The 17,032-nt window shown below is 44.9% G+C and overlaps 1 protein-coding gene across 1 annotated transcript in view; it reads right to left on the bottom strand.

Annotated features, from left to right (window-relative positions):
* Positions 1 to 17,032, bottom strand: part of LOC139537925 (ubiquitin-like protein 3) — a 55,709-nt gene that overhangs the window by 14,048 nt on the left and 24,629 nt on the right. The window contains exon 2 of the mRNA XM_071339823.1: positions 1,172 to 1,280. Coding sequence (XP_071195924.1) covers positions 1,172 to 1,280 — 109 coding nt within the window. The remainder of the gene's footprint in view (positions 1 to 1,171; positions 1,281 to 17,032) is intronic.

A 17,032-nucleotide genomic window follows, 5' to 3' on the forward strand; every position in this document is an offset into this window, starting at 1 on the left:
TGTAGGCGACAGCTTTGTGAGGTGTCACAAATGACATTTCTTTTTGTCCAGTTACCGTTTTTCTCCAGGGACGTCCCCGAGACGATTTGAAGACATTCTCAGAACGTTGTGTCATGGTCCCTGGGAGGTTTTTGTCTAAATCAAAATGTTTTCACGTGTCGTTTCCTGGTGTCATGTGTCGTTTCCTGGTGTCACGTGTCGTTTCCTGGTGTCACGTGTCGTTTCCTGGTGTCATGTGTCGTTTCCTGGTGTCACGTGTCGTTTCCTGGTCTCACGCGTCGTTTGCTGGTATCACGTGTCGTTTCCTGGTGTCACGTGTCGTTTCCTGGTGTCATGTGTCGTTTCCTGGTGTCACGTGTCGTTTCCTGGTCTCACGCGTCGTTTCCTGGTATCACGTGTCGTTTCCTGGTATCACGTGTCGTTTCCTGGTGTCATGTGTCGTTTCCTGGTGTCATGTGTCGTTTCCTGGTGTCATGTGTCGTTTCCTGGTGTCACGTGTCGTTTCCTGGTCTCACGCGTCGTTTCCTGGTATCACGTGTCGTTTCCTGGTCTCACGCGTCGTTTCCTGGTATCACGTGTCGTTTCCTGGTATCACGTGTCGTTTCCTTGTTTCACGTGTCGTGACATTTATTTTACGAGATCATGTTTTCACATGTTTTTTTTACATGTTGTCAAATGTTATTACATTAAATTCACTTAAGATCACATGTGATCACGTGAAATCCCTGTGGTTTTTCTGTAAGGGTCACCCATTGGCCAGTTGTAATGTGTGCCTGTGAGGCAGGGCCGGCTCTGGGCATAAGCCACATAAGGGGCTTCATAAAACACATTTAATACATGTAATTGATATCATATGAACATGGCAAAATGTGTAGAATCTGATGAAATTTGTTTTAAATTTGCTACATTTCCTCTCCGCCCCATGGCAGAATGGGTAGAATTGCAGGAAATGAACTTAATTTTTTTCTTCTCCGCAGCAGAGCACTAAAATGTTTCACCCGCAAGGTGGGGCACCCCCCCCCCCAAACCAAATCTTGTTTAGGGACCCCAAAAAGATAGAGCTGGCCCTGCTGTAAGGTGTCACCCACCCATTGGCCAGTTGTAAATGTGTGTCTGTGTGGTGTCACCCACCCATTGGCCAGTTGTAATGTGTCTGTGAGGTGTCACTCACCCATTGGCCAGTTGTCGTAAACGTGTTTGGCGATGTCTGCGGCCGAGTCGTTGGGGGAGAACAGGAACTCTTTCGTCTTCCCACTGACCAGGATGAGACGTAGGTTAATCTGAAACACACAAGGGGATGAGGAGGGGATGAGGAGGGGATGAGGAGCTGCCACACAAACAGACCAGGCGGAGAAGAAATCACTTTAAAGCACGTTATCAAATCAGCTTATAGCTCATAGACTGAGAGAGCCCTGCAACACACACACACACACTAGAGGGCAAACAACACAATTTCTCTCTCTCTCTCACACACACACACACACACACACACACACACACACACACACACACACACACACACACACACACACACACACACACACACACTGGAAGCATCGTTGCCAACATCACAACCCGAATCAACATGTAACCAGGCTGTGTGACAGTGTTTACGAACTCTTATTAAATAAAAAGATAATGGTATTGTTCACTTGGGTAGAAAAATATCCCAAAATACGCAATGTACCTTCAGACATAGACATATAGTCTCACATGGTACTGTTCGATAACTTGAAGGGTACATGTACGGATTATTTCTTAAATCCACCCAAAACCACTCATTACTATCATTGACAGTGTTAATCACAGGAGGCGGCTGAGTGGAGGACGGGCTCATCGTAACGACCGGAGCGGAGACGAATGTTTTATACCGCTCCACTGATTCCGCTCCACTGATTCCGCTCCACTGATTCCGCTCCACTGATTCCGTTATTACCAAGAGCCCGTCCTCCCCGACTAAGGTGACACCAACCTCCTGTGCTGTTAAAATAACCCTACAATAGAACAGATGTTTCATTTTGTCATTATAATACGGTTGGTAACACAAATCTGTTGCAGCTCAAGTCGACTACAAAGTCCCACAATGCAATGCTCTCTCTATGGGTTGGCTGGGTAGCTAGCTACACACAATAATACCAAAGATAATATCCGCATGTGAAGTAGCGAGTTAGCTGTAAAAATCGCCTAAACAAACTGCACTCTCACACCACTGACTTGCCTAGTTAAATAAAGGTTAAATAAAAAAATACAATAATAAAAAAATACATATATTTTTTTTTCAACCTGCCTCACAGAGTGGAGTCTGACATTCACAACAACCATGAAATACACCTTGGACTGAAGAGTTAAATAAGAGAAATGTGTTAAATTACACATTTCTCCAGGTAGGAATATCGCAAAAAATATAACCAATGGCTGTGATTCAGATATGTTGGATTAAAAGACACATTTCGTATGAATCCATTCAGTTGTGCAACTGACTAGGTATCCCCCCTTTCCCTTTCATTCGAGAGACGACAACCTCCTGAGCTACAACGTACAACGTTCTTCTCCTGGCAGTCATTCTGAAATGCAGGTTGTGGGTGAATATGAATTCTAATTGATGGATAGTCTAACTCTGACTGGATCTGCAAGCCAACATAAGGCAGTGTTCCTACCAGCAGGAAACAGAACAGTGTTTCTACCAGCAGGAAACAGAACAGTGTTTCTACCAGCAGGAAACAGAACAGTGTTTCTACCTGCAGGAAACAGAACAGTGTTTCTACCAGCAGGAAACAGAACAGTGTTTCTACCAGCAGGAAACAGAACAGTGTTTCTACCTGCAGGAAACAGAACAGTGTTTCTACCTGCAGGAAACAGAACAGTGTTTCTACCAGCAGGAAACAGAACAGTGTTTCTACCTGCAGGAAACAGAACAGAGTTTCTACCTGCAGGAAACAGAACAGTGTTTCTACCTGCAGGAAACAGAACAGTGTTTCTACCTGCAGGAAACAGAACAGTGTTTCTACCTGCAGGAAACAGAACAGTGTTTCTACCTGCAGGAAACAGAACAGTGTTTCTACCTGCAGGAAACAGAACAGTGTTTCTACCTGCAGGAAACAGAACAGAGTTTCTACCTGCAGGAAACAGAACAGTGTTTCTACCAGCAGGAAACAGAACAGAGTTTCTACCTGCAGGAAACAGAACAGAGTTTCTACCTGCAGGAAACAGAACAGAGTTTCTACCTGCAGGAAACAGAACAGAATTTCTACCTGCAGGAAACAGAACAGAGTTTCTACCTGCAGGAAACAGAACAGTGTTTCTACCTGCAGGAAACAGAACAGTGTTTCTACCTGCAGGAAACAGAACAGTGTTTCTACCAGCAGGAAACAGAACAGAGTTTCTACCTGCAGGAAACAGAACAGAGTTTCTACCTGCAGGAAACAGAACAGAGTTTCTACCTGCAGGAAACAGAACAGTGTTTCTACCTGCAGGAAACAGAACAGTGTTTCTACCTGCAGGAAACAGAACAGAGTTTCTACCTGCAGGAAACAGAACAGAGTTTCTATCTGCAGGAAACAGAACAGAGTTTCTACCTGCAGGAAACAGAACAGTGTTTCTACCTGCAGGAAACAGAACAGAGTTTCTACCTGCAGGAAACAGAACAGTGTTTCTACCTGCAGGAAACAGAACAGTGTTTCTACCTGCAGGAAACAGAACAGTGTTTCTACCTGCAGGAAACAGAACAGTGTTTCTACCTGCAGGAAACAGAACAGTGTTTCTACCTGCAGGAAACAGAACAGTGTTTCTACCTGCAGGAAACAGAACAGTGTTTCTACCAGCAGGAAACAGAACAGTGTTTCTACCAGCAGGAAACAGAACAGTGTTTCTACCAGCAGGAAACAGAACAGTGTTTCTACCTGCAGGAAACAGAACAGTGTTTCTACCTGCAGGAAACAGAACAGAGTTTCTACCTGCAGGAAACAGAACAGAGTTTCTACCTGCAGGAAACAGAACAGAGTTTCTACCTGCAGGAAACAGAACAGTGTTTCTACCTGCAGGAAACAGAACAGAGTTTCTATCTGCAGGAAACAGAACAGAGTTTCTACCTGCAGGAAACAGAACAGAGTTTCTACCTGCAGGAAACAGAACAGTGTTTCTACCTGCAGGAAACAGAACAGAGTTTCTATCTGCAGGAAACAGAACAGAGTTTCTACCTGCAGGAAACAGAACAGTGTTTCTACCTGCAGGAAACAGAACAGAGTTTCTACCTGCAGGAAACAGAACAGTGTTTCTACCTGCAGGAAACAGAACAGTGTTTCTACCTGCAGGAAACAGAACAGTGTTTCTACCTGCAGGAAACAGAACAGTGTTTCTAACTGCAGGAAACAGAACAGTGTTTCTACCTGCAGGAAACAGAACAGAGTTTCTACCTGCAGGAAACAGAACAGAGTTTCTACCTGCAGGAAACAGAACAGAGTTTCTACCTGCAGGAAACAGAACAGAGTTTCTACCTGCAGGAAACAGAACAGTGTTTCTACCTGCAGGAAACAGAACAGTGTTTCTACCAGCAGGAAACAGAACAGTGTTTCTACCTGCAGGAAACAGAACAGTGTTTCTACCTGCAGGAAACAGAACAGTGTTTCTACCTGCAGGAAACAGAACAGTGTTTCTACCTGCAGGAAACAGAACAGTGTTTCTACCTGCAGGAAACAGAACAGAGTTTCTACCTGCAGGAAACAGAACAGTGTTTCTACCTGCAGGAAACAGAACAGAGTTTCTACCTGCAGGAAACAGAACAGTGTTTCTACCTGCAGGAAACAGAACAGTGTTTCTACCTGCAGGAAACAGAACAGAGTTTCTACCAGCAGGAAACAGAACAGAGTTTCTACCTGCAGGAAACAGAACAGTGTTTCTACCTGCAGGAAACAGAACAGAGTTTCTATCTGCAGGAAACAGAACAGTGTTTCTACCTGCAGGAAACAGAACAGAGTTTCTACCTGCAGGAAACAGAACAGTGTTTCTACCTGCAGGAAACAGAACAGAGTTTCTACCTGCAGGAAACAGAACAGAGTTTCTACCTGCAGGAAACAGAACAGAGTTTCTACCTGCAGGAAACAGAACAGAGTTTCTACCTGCAGGAAACAGAACAGAGTTTCTATCTGCAGGAAACAGAACAGTGTTTCTACCTGCAGGAAACAGAACAGAGTTTCTACCAGCAGGAAACAGAACAGTGTTTCTACCTGCAGGAAACAGAACAGAGTTTCTACCTGCAGGAAACAGAACAGAGTTTCTACCTGCAGGAAACAGAACAGAGTTTCTACCAGCAGGAAACAGAACAGTGTTTCTACCTGCAGGAAACAGAACAGTGTTTCTACCTGCAGGAAACAGAACAGTGTTTCTACCTGCAGGAAACAGAACAGTGTTTCTACATGCAGGAAACAGAACAGAGTTTCTACCTGCAGGAAACAGAACAGTGTTTCTACCTGCAGGAAACAGAACAGTGTTTCTACCTGCAGGAAACAGAACAGTGTTTCTACCTGCAGGAAACAGAACAGAGTTTCTACCTGCAGGAAACAGAACAGTGTTTCTACCTGCAGGAAACAGAACAGAGTTTCTACCTGCAGGAAACAGAACAGTGTTTCTACCAGCAGGAAACAGAACAGTGTTTCTACCTGCAGGAAACAGAACAGAGTTTCTACCTGCAGGAAACAGAACAGTGTTTCTACCTGCAGGAAACAGAACAGAGTTTCTACCTGCAGGAAACAGAACAGTGTTTCTACCTGCAGGAAACAGAACAGAGTTTCTACCTGCAGGAAACAGAACAGTGTTTCTACCAGCAGGAAACAGAACAGTGTTTCTACCTGCAGGAAACAGAACAGAGTTTCTACCTGCAGGAAACAGAACAGTGTTTCTACCTGCAGGAAACAGAACAGTGTTTCTACCTGCAGGAAACAGAACAGAGTTTCTACCTGCAGGAAACAGAACAGAGTTTCTACCTGCAGGAAACAGAACAGAGTTTCTACCTGCAGGAAACAGAACAGAGTTTCTACCTGCAGGAAACAGAACAGTGTTTCTACCTGCAGGAAACAGAACAGTGTTTCTACCTGCAGGAAACAGAACAGTGTTTCTACCTGCAGGAAACAGAACAGAGTTTCTACCTGCAGGAAACAGAACAGTGTTTCTACCTGCAGGAAACAGAACAGTGTTTCTACCTGCAGGAAACAGAACAGAGTTTCTACCAGCAGGAAACAGAACAGTGTTTCTACCTGCAGGAAACAGAACAGTGTTTCTACCTGCAGGAAACAGAACAGTGTTTCTACCTGCAGGAAACAGAACAGAGTTTCTACCAGCAGGAAACAGAACAGTGTTTCTACCTGCAGGAAACAGAACAGTGTTTCTACCAGCAGGAAACAGAACAGTGTTTCTACCTGCAGGAAACAGAACAGTGTTTCTACCTGCAGGAAACAGAACAGTGTTTCTACCTGCAGGAAACAGAACAGTGTTTCTACCAGCAGGAAACAGAACAGTGTTTCTACCAGCAGGAAACAGAACAGTGTTTCTACCAGCAGGAAACAGAACAGTGTTTCTACCTGCAGGAAACAGAACAGTGTTTCTACCTGCAGGAAACAGAACAGTGTTTCTACCAGCAGGAAACAGAACAGTGTTTCTACCTGCAGGAAACAGAACAGTGTTTCTACCAGCAGGAAACAGAACAGTGTTTCTACCAGCAGGAAACAGAACAGAGTTTCTACCAGCAGGAAACAGAACAGAGTTTCTACCTGCAGGAAACAGAACAGTGTTTCTACCTGCAGGAAACAGAACAGTGTTTCTACCTGCAGGAAACAGAACAGAGTTTCTACCTGCAGGAAACAGAACAGTGTTTCTACCTGCAGGAAACAGAACAGAGTTTCTACCAGCAGGAAACAGAACAGTGTTTCTACCTGCAGGAAACAGAACAGAGTTTCTACCTGCAGGAAACAGAACAGTGTTTCTACCTGCAGGAAACAGAACAGAGTTTCTACCAGCAGGAAACAGAACAGAGTTTCTACCAGCAGGAAACAGAACAGTGTTTCTACCTGCAGGAAACAGAACAGTGTTTCTACCTGCAGGAAACAGAACAGAGTTTCTACCTGCAGGAAACAGAACAGTGTTTCTACCTGCAGGAAACAGAACAGTGTTTCTACCTGCAGGAAACAGAACAGTGTTTCTACCTGCAGGAAACAGAACAGTGTTTCTACCTGCAGGAAACAGAACAGTGTTTCTACCTGCAGGAAACAGAACAGAGTTTCTACCTGCAGGAAACAGAACAGAGTTTCTACCTGCAGGAAACAGAACAGTGTTTCTACCTGCAGGAAACAGAACAGTGTTTCTACCTTCTACCGATTCTGGTAACTTTCCCAAATTTCCCAAGCTGTCCAGAAATCCTGGCTTTAAGATTCCTGGAAACCGGAGTGAATAAGCAGGAAATCCTGAGTTTAAGATTCCTGGAAACGGGAGGGAATAAGCAGGAAATCCTGAGTTTAAGATTCCTGGAAACCGGAGTGAATAAGCAGGAAATCCTGAGTTTAAGATTCCTGGAAACCGGAGTGAATAAGCAGGAAATCCTGAGTTTAAGATTCCTGGAAACGGGAGGGAATAAGCAGGAAATCCTGAGTTTAAGATTCCTGGAAACCGGAGGGAATAAACAGGAAATCCTGAGTTTAACAAGAAATCAATTCATTCAAACTGGAAGAAGTAAAGCAACACTAAATCTACCATTAATAAAAATAAAGTTTATTATTATTATTTATTAAATATAGTTTATTTAACTAAAGTTACTTGGGTGAAGTAGTTCACTACATCCAAACTACTTCATGATAAATTATCTAAACCTGAAATGGCAAAGACTACAAATTGCAGGAACAGATCAGTCTGGAGTCAGATGTTAAATAGCAAGAACAGATCAGTCTGGAGTCAGATGTTAAATAGCAAGAACAGATCAGTCTGGAGTCAGATGTTAAATGGCAAGAACAGATCAGTCTGGAGTCAGATGTTAAATTGCAAGAACAGATCAGTCTGGAGTCCGATGGTAAATAGCAAGAACAGATCAGTCTGGAGTCAGATGTTAAATAGCAAGAACAGATCAGTCTGGAGTCAGATGTTAAATAGCAAGAACAGATCAGTCTGGAGTCAGATGTTAAATAGCAAGAACAGATCAGTCTGGAGTCAGATTTTGACACCGTGTAATTCAGTCTATTACACACAAAAAACTGTTTCAAGTAAGAATTATGCAGGTTTGATGGCGGAAAAGAATGAGAATTCTTGCCTAAGACAGAGATACCGGAGCTCCAAGGCATGAATCGAAATAGCTAAACAGCTAACTTCGAACCAATGTGGTGTGGTGGTGTATTCTAGGGGCTAATGGTTTGGAACAGGAAATCGGAACATTAGAGACTGATTGACATGCTCTTCCTCCCTCTACCTCCCTCTCTCTCTCCCTCTACCTCCCTCTCTCTCTCTCCCTCTACCTCCCTCTATCTATCTCTCCCTCTCTCTCTCCATCTCTCCCTCTACCTCCCTCTCTCTCTCCCTCTACCTCCCTCTCTCTCTCTCCCTCTACCTCCCTCTATCTATCTCTCCCTCTCTCTCTCCATCTCTCCCTCTACCTCCATCTCTACCTCTACCTCCATCTATCTCCATCTCTCCCTCTACTTCCTTCTCTCTCCCTCCATCTAGCTCTCCCTCTACTTCCATCTCTACCTCTATCTCTCCCTCCCTCTAGCTCTCCCTCTACCTCCATCTCTACCTCTACCTCCATCTATCTCCATCTCTCCCTCTACTTCCTTCTCTCTCCCTCCCTCTAGCTCTCCCTCTACCTCCATCTCTACCTCTACCTCTCCCTCCCTCTAGCTCTCCCTCTACCTCCATCTCTACCTCTACCTCCATCTACCTCCATCTCTCCCTCTACTTCCTTCTCTCTCCCTCCCTCTAGCTCTCCCTCTACCTCCATCTCTCCCTCTACCTCTCCCTCCCTCTAGCTCTCCCTCTACCTCCATCTCTACCTCTACCTCTCCCTCCCTCTAGCTCTCCCTCTACCTCCATCTCTACCTCTACCTCTCCCTCCCTCTAGCTCTCCCTCTACCTCCATCTCTACCTCTACCTCTCCCTCCCTCTAGCTCTCCCTCTACCTCCATCTCTACCTCTACCTCTCCCTCCCTCTAGCTCTCCCTCTACCTCCATCTCTACCTCTACCTCTACCTCTACCTCTACCTCTCCCTCCCTCCCTCCCTCCCTCCCTCCCTCCCTCCCTCCCTCCCTCCCTCCCTCCCTCTCTCCCTCCCTCCCTCCCTCTCTCCCTCCCTCCCTCCCTCTCTCCCTCTACCTCCATCTCTACCTCTACCTCTCCCTCCCTCTAGCTCTCCCTCTACCTCCATCTCTACCTCTACCTCCCTCCCTCCCTCCCTCTCTCCCTCCCTCCCTCCCTCTCTACCTCCCTCCCTCTCTCCCTCCCTCCCTCCCTCCCTCCCTCTCTCCCTCTACCTCCATCTCTACCTCTACCTCTCCCTCCCTCTAGCTCTCCCTCTACCTCCATCTCTACCTCTACCTCTCCCTCCCTCCCTCCCTCCCTCCCTCTCTCCCTCCCTCCCTCTCTCCCTCCCTCCCTCCCTCATGTATGTCCTCTTGTGATTGTGTTATTTCATCTGATGTTATCTGATACTCTTCTGCTTTGACAATGTATTTCCTGCCAATAAAGCTTTATTGAAGATAAGAGCGTGAGCGAGAGGGATAGAGAACAAGAAACAGGGATAAAGAGAGACTCACAGAGAGGGGGGAGCAAAAGAGACAGAAAGAAAGACGAAGAGAGAGACGGAGAGAGAGAGAGGGTCAAAGAGAGGGGGTGGGGGGGGGGGAGAAGTCATTGCAGATTCTCTCTTTCGGTAACCATGGTGTTTCCACGGCACGTCACCATGACAACAGCCGGTGCAATGGTGAGTTGCTGACCTGGTAACACCTTCAACACAGAGCAACATGGAAACCTATTCTACCTCACACTTGTCTTCTCTCTCTCACTCTCGTTCTACCTTCTCTCACCGTGCTCTTTCTCCATCCCTCTAGTCTTCAACTCTACTGCTGTTCTCCCTCACAAGGCTCCCCCCTTGCTTTTCATTCTTTCTCTCCATCCCTCAGATTTTTCTGGTGTACCTCCTTTTCTCTCTCTCGCCCTCGTGGCTCCCTCTCCTTCCCTGAAGGCAGGCCTCTTCTCCCTCTCCTTCTCTCTCTCTCCCTCGTGGCTCCCTCTCCTTCCCTGAAGGAAGGCATCTTCTCCCTCTCCTTCCCTCTCTCTACCTCGGGGTACTCCATCCCCCTCTTTATTTTTTCCACAGAGGGAATATTAAAACTTCTTAGGGCTAGGCCCCTTTTCTCTCAATTTCCACCTGAATGACGTGCCCAAAGTAAACTGCCTGTTGCTCCGGCCCTGAAGCCAGGATATGCATATAATTGGTACCATTGGAAGGAAAACACTGAAGTTTGTAGAAATGTTAAAATGATGTAGGATAATATAACACAATAGATATGGTAGGAGAAAATCCAAAGAAAAACCAACCAGAGGTTTTTTTTGAGAGAGACCATCCTCTTAGAATGGCAAGTATGAGGCAAGTATCATTTAGAAAATTAGCTCCCTGGATGCAATTCCTATGGCTTCCACGGGGTGTCAGCAGTCTATGATCAAGGTTTCAGGCTTGTAACTTCAAACACGAAGAAGAAATATCAGTTTTAGAACAGGGACACAGTCTTGGAAATTCGTATTTGTGCGCGCCATGAAGACATTACGCGCCTGCTAAAATTGGTTTCCTATTGAACATACTTCCTTCAGTAAGAAATATTATAGTTTGATTACATTTCAGGGTGTCTGAGGAGTAAATAGAAACGTATTTTGACTTGTTGAAACAAAGTTTAGGGGCAGATTTTCAGATTCCTTTCTCTGCATGTTGAACGAGTGGATTACTCAAATCGATGGCGCCAAATAAACAGACTTTTTGGGATATAAAGAAGGATTTTATCTAACAAAACGACACCACATGTTATAGCTGGGACCCGTTGGATGACAAATCAGAGGAATATTTTCAAAAAGTAAGTGAATATTTAATCGCTATTTGTGAATGTATGAAACCTGTGCCGGTGTAAAAATATTTTGACGTACACCTCCCGCCTACACCTTGACCCTACACCTCGACCCTACACCTCGACCCTACACCTCCCGCCTACACCTCGACCCTACACCTCGACCCTACACCTCCCGCCTACACCTCGACCCTACACCTCGACCCTACACCTCCCGCCTACACCTCGACCCTACACCTCGACCCTACACCTCCCGCCTACACCTCGACCCTTCACCTCGACCATACACCTCCCGCCTACACCTCGACCCTACACCTCGACCCTACACCTCGACCCTACACCTCGACCCTACACCTCCCGCCTACACCTCGACCCTACACCTCGACCCTACACCTCCCGCCTACACCTCGACCCTACACCTCGACCCTACACATCGACCCTACACCTCGACCCTACACCTCGACCCTACACCTCGACCCTACACCTCGACCCTACACCTCGACCCTACACCTCCCGCCTACACCTCCCGCCTACACCTCGACCCTACACCTCGACCCTACACCTCCCGCCTACACCTCGACCCTACACCTCGACCCTACACCTCGACCCTACACCTCCCGCCTACACCTCGACCCTACACCTCCCGCCTACACCTCGACCCTACACCTCCCGCCTACACCTCCCGCCTACACCTCGACCCTACACTTCCCGCCTTCACCTCCCGCTTACACCTCCCGCTTACACCTCCCGCCTACACCTCCCGTTTACACTTCCAGTACACTACCAGTACACTACCAGCATACTACCAGTACACTACTAGTACACTACTAGTACACTACTAGTACACTACCAGTACACTACCAGTACACTACTAGTACACTACCAGTACACTACTAGTACACTACTAGTACACTACTAGTACACTACCAGTACACTACCAGTACACTACTAGTACACTACTAGCACACTACCAGCACACTACCAGTACACTACCAGTACACTACCAGTACACTACCAGTACACTACTAGTACACTACTAGTACACTACCAGTACACTACCAGTACACTACTAGTACACTACTAGTACACTACCAGTACACTACCAGTACACTACCAGTACACTACCAGTACACTACCAGCACACTACCAGTACACTACTAGTACACTACTAGTACACTACCAGTACACTACTAGTACACTTCTAGTACACTACCAGTACACTACTAGTACACTACTAGTACACTACCAGTACACTACTAGTACACTACTAGTACACTACCAGTACACTACTAGTACACTACCAGTACACTACCAGTACACTACCAGTACACTACCAGTACACTACTAGTACACTACTAGTACACTTCTAGTACACTACCAGTACACTACCAGTACACTACCAGTACACTACTAGTACACTACCAGTACACTACTAGTACACTACTAGTACATTACTAGTACACTACCAGTACACTATTAGTACACTACCAGTACACTACTAGTACACTACTAGTACACTACCAGTACACTACTAGTACACTTCTAGTACACTACCAGTACACTACTAGTACACTACTAGTACACTACCAGTACACTACTAGTAAACTACCAGTACACTACCAGCACACTACCAGTACACTACCAGTAAACTACCAGTACACTATTAGTACACTACCAGTACACTACTAGTACACTACCAGTACACTACTAGTACACTACTAGTACATTACTAGTACACTACCAGTACACTACCAGTACACTACCAGTACACTATTAGTACACTACCAGTACACTACCAGTACACTACTAGTACACTACCAGTACACTTCCAGCACATGCAAAATATAAATATTACCGCGAGCCGCCAATCAGCCAAACAGTGACTATGCCTTATCATTGTTGAGCGGTGGACTGTGTCCCTTGTTGATTGACATTATTATTCTGGTCCTGCCTCAGTAGAGGGTTGAGACAGACTGGCTGGCTAAGTTCCAATTCTCCACCCTTCCCCACAAAGTGTACAGCAGTAGAGCATCTGCAGATGGACTGTCCTGATTATCCAGATAAAGTGTAGCCTCTCTCTCTCTCTCTCTCTCTCTCTCTCTCTCTCTGTCTCTCTCTCTCTGTCTCTCTCTCTCTCTCTCTCTCTGTCTCTCTCTCTCTCTCTCTCTCTCTCTCTCTCTCTCTCTCTCTCTCTCTCTCTCTCTCTCTCTCTCTCTCTCTCTCTCTCTCTCTCTCTCTCTCTCTCTCTCTCTCTCTCTCTCTCTCTCTCTCTCTCTCTCTCTCTCTCCCATACTCTCACTCTCTGTCCCTCTCCCACATCTCCCTCCTCACACACTCTCTCTCTCTCCCATACTCTAACTCTCTGTCCCTCTCCCCCCATCTCTCTCTCTCTGTTTGCCAGTTTTTATAGGTCAGAGATGGTAAATGTAAAACCTGTATTTACACAGTCAACTTCCTCTTCATTTTGTTTACTGTTAGAAGAGTATTGCACTGTTTCTCTATGGTACACACACACACACACACACACACACACACACACACACACACACACACACACACACACACACAGTACACTACTAGTGAAATGCAGGTGTTCCTAGCTCCAGCAGTTCACCCTTTGCTATGAGACTTGAAATTGAGCTCAGGTGCATCCTGTTTCCATTGATCATCCTTGAGATGTTTCTACAACTTGATTGGAGTCCACCTGTGGTAAATTCAATTGATTGGACATGATAAGGTCCCACAGTTGACAGTGCATGTCAGAGCAAAAACCAAGCCATGAGGTCGAAGGAATTGTCCATAGAGCTCCGAGACAGGATTTTGTAGAAGCACAGATATGGGGTACTAAAACATTTCTGCAGCATTGAAGGTCCCCAAGAACACAGTGGCCTCCATCATTCTTAAATGGAAGAAGTTTGGAACCACCAAAACTCTTCCTAGAGCTGGTTTTCTGAGCAATCGGGGGAGAAGGGCCTTGGTCAGGGAGGTGACCAAGAACCCGATGGTCACTCTGACAGAGCTCCAGAGTTCATCTGTGGAGATGGGAGAACCTTCCAGAAGGACAACCATCTCTGCAGCACTCCACCAGTTTTCCAAGCTGTTTAAAGGCACAGTCAACTTAGTGTATGTAAACTTCTGACCCACTGGAATTGTGATACAGTGAATTATAAGTGAAATAATCTGTCTGTAAACAATTGTTGGAAAAATGACTTGTGTCATGCACAAAGTAGATGTTCTAACCGACTTGCCAAAACTATAGTTTGTTAACAAGAAATTTGTGGAGTGGTTGAAAAAGGAGTTTTATTGACTCCAACCTAAGTGTATGTAAACTTCCGACTTCAACTGTATCTCTATAATCTCATCACATTAAGAGACCATACCACTGCTCTGTATAGGCAACTCACAGAGCAGATAGGGAAGTCATACCACTGCTCTCTGTATAGGCAACTCACAGAGCAGATAGGGAAGTCATACCACTGCTCTCTATATAGGCAACTCATTAACAATATACATAGAGAAGTCATACCACTGCTCTCTGTATAGGCAACTCACAGAGCAGATAGGGAAGTCATACCACTGCTCTCTATATAGGCAACTCATTAACAATATACATAGGGAAGTCATACCACTGCTCTCTGTATAGGCAACTCATTAACAATGCACATAGAGAAGTCATACCACTGCTCTCTATATAGGCAACTCAATAACAATGCACATAGATAAGCCATACCACTGCTCTCTGTACAGGCAACTCAATAACAATGCACATAGAGAAGTCATACCACTGCTCTCTGTATAGGCAACTCATTAACAATGCACATAGAGAAGTCATACCACTGCTCTCTATATAGGCAACTCATTAACAATGCACATAGGGAAGTCATACCACTGCTCTCTACATAGGCAACTCATTAACGATGCACATAGAGAAGCCATACCACTGCTCTCTGTATAGGCAACTCATTAACAATGCACATAGGGAAGTCATACCACTGCTCTCTGTATAGGCAACTCATTAACAATGAACATAGAGAAGCCATACCACTGCTCTCTGTATAGGCAACTCATTAACAATGCACATAGGGAAGTCATACCACTGCTCTCTATATAGGCAACTCATTAACAATGCACATAGAGAAGCCATACCACTGCTCTCTGTATAGGCAACTCAATAACAATGCACATAGGGAAGTCATACCACTGCTCTCTATATAGGCAACCCATTAACAATGCACATAGAGAAGCCATACCACTGCTCTCTGTATAGGCAACTCAATAACAATGCACATAGGGAAGTCATACCACTGCTCTCTATATAGGCAACTCAATAACAATGCACATAGGGAAGTCATACCACTGCTCTCTGTATAGGCAACTCATTAACAATGTACATAGAGAAGCCATACCACTGCTCCACACCCTTTCAGAAGAAGGTATGCTGCTCTTGGACTGTAGCACCAGTTGTTGCACTACACCCTTGTGTACTGTAATGTAATGTACTGTACTGTACTGTAATGTAATGTAATGTAATGTAATGTACTGTACTGTACTGTAATGTCATGTCATGTACTGTCATCTCATGTCATGTACTGTAATGTCATGTCATGTCATGTACTGTAATGTAATGTATTGTAATGTAATGTACTGTCATCTCATGTCATGTACTGTAATGTAATGTAATGTAATGTAATGTATTGTACTGTACTGTAATGTAATGTACTGTAATGTCATGTATTGTAATGTAATGTACTGTCATCTCATGTCATGTACTGTAATGTAATGTAATGTACTGTAATGTCATGGCATGTCATGTACTGTAATGTAATGTACTGTAATGTAATGTATTGTACTGTACTGTACTGTAATGTAATGTACTGTAATGTAATGTACTGTACTGTACTGTAATGTAATGTACTGTAATGTACTGTACTGTAATGTACTGTAATGTAATGTACTGTACTGTAATGTACTGTACTGTAATGTAATGTACTGTAATGTACTGCAATGTAATGTCATGTAATGTCATGTATTGTAATGTAATGTACTGTCATCTCATGTCATGTACTGTAATGTCATGTCATGTCATGTACTGTAATGTAATGTATTGTAATGTAATGTACTGTCATCTCATGTCATGTACTGTAATGTAATGTACTGTAATGTAATGTATTGTACTGTACTGTAATGTAATGTATTGTACTGTAATGTAATGTACTGTACTGTACTGTAATGTAATGTATTGTACTGTATTGTACTGTACTGTAATGTACTGTAATGTAATGTACTGTAATGTACTGTAATGTACTGTAATGTAATGTACTGTACTGTAATGTACTGTAATGTACTGTAATGTAATGTATTGTAATGTAATGTACTGTAATGTACTGTAATGTAATGTAATGTCATGTAATGTCATGTACTGTAATACTAGGGACATGGTGTTTCCACTGATAGCCTGAAAGTGAAAGCTTGTGAGAGGCAGAATCAACAACCTCTGAATAATCAACAACAACAACAAAAATCTGCTTTGTGAGAAGGTGTTTACCGTTTGAAAGTGTAAACCAAAGTTCACGGTTAGCCATTGTTATGTAAATTAAGCTGGAAAAGCCCCATTGTCTCGGTCCCAACTCAGAGGAGATCCGCTGAGGCTATGGCCCAGAGAGTCCCAGGCGCCGGCCGTGGCCCAGAGAGTCCCAGGCTGAGGCTATGGCCCAGAGAGTCCCAGGCTGAGGCTATGGCCCAGAGAGTCCCAGGCTGAGGCTATGGCCCAGAGAGTCCCAGGCTGAGGCTATGGCCCAGAGAGTCCCAGGCTGAGGCTATGGCCCAGAGAGTCCCAGGCTGAGGCTATGGCCCAGAGAGTCCCAGGCTGAGGCTATGGTCCAGAGAGTCCCAGGCTGAGGCTATGGCCCAGAGAGTCCCAGGCTGAGGCTATGGCCCAGAGAGTCCC

The sequence above is a fragment of the Salvelinus alpinus genome, chromosome 13 (assembly GCF_045679555.1).
Source record: "Salvelinus alpinus chromosome 13, SLU_Salpinus.1, whole genome shotgun sequence".
Taxonomy (NCBI): Eukaryota; Metazoa; Chordata; class Actinopteri; order Salmoniformes; family Salmonidae; genus Salvelinus; species Salvelinus alpinus.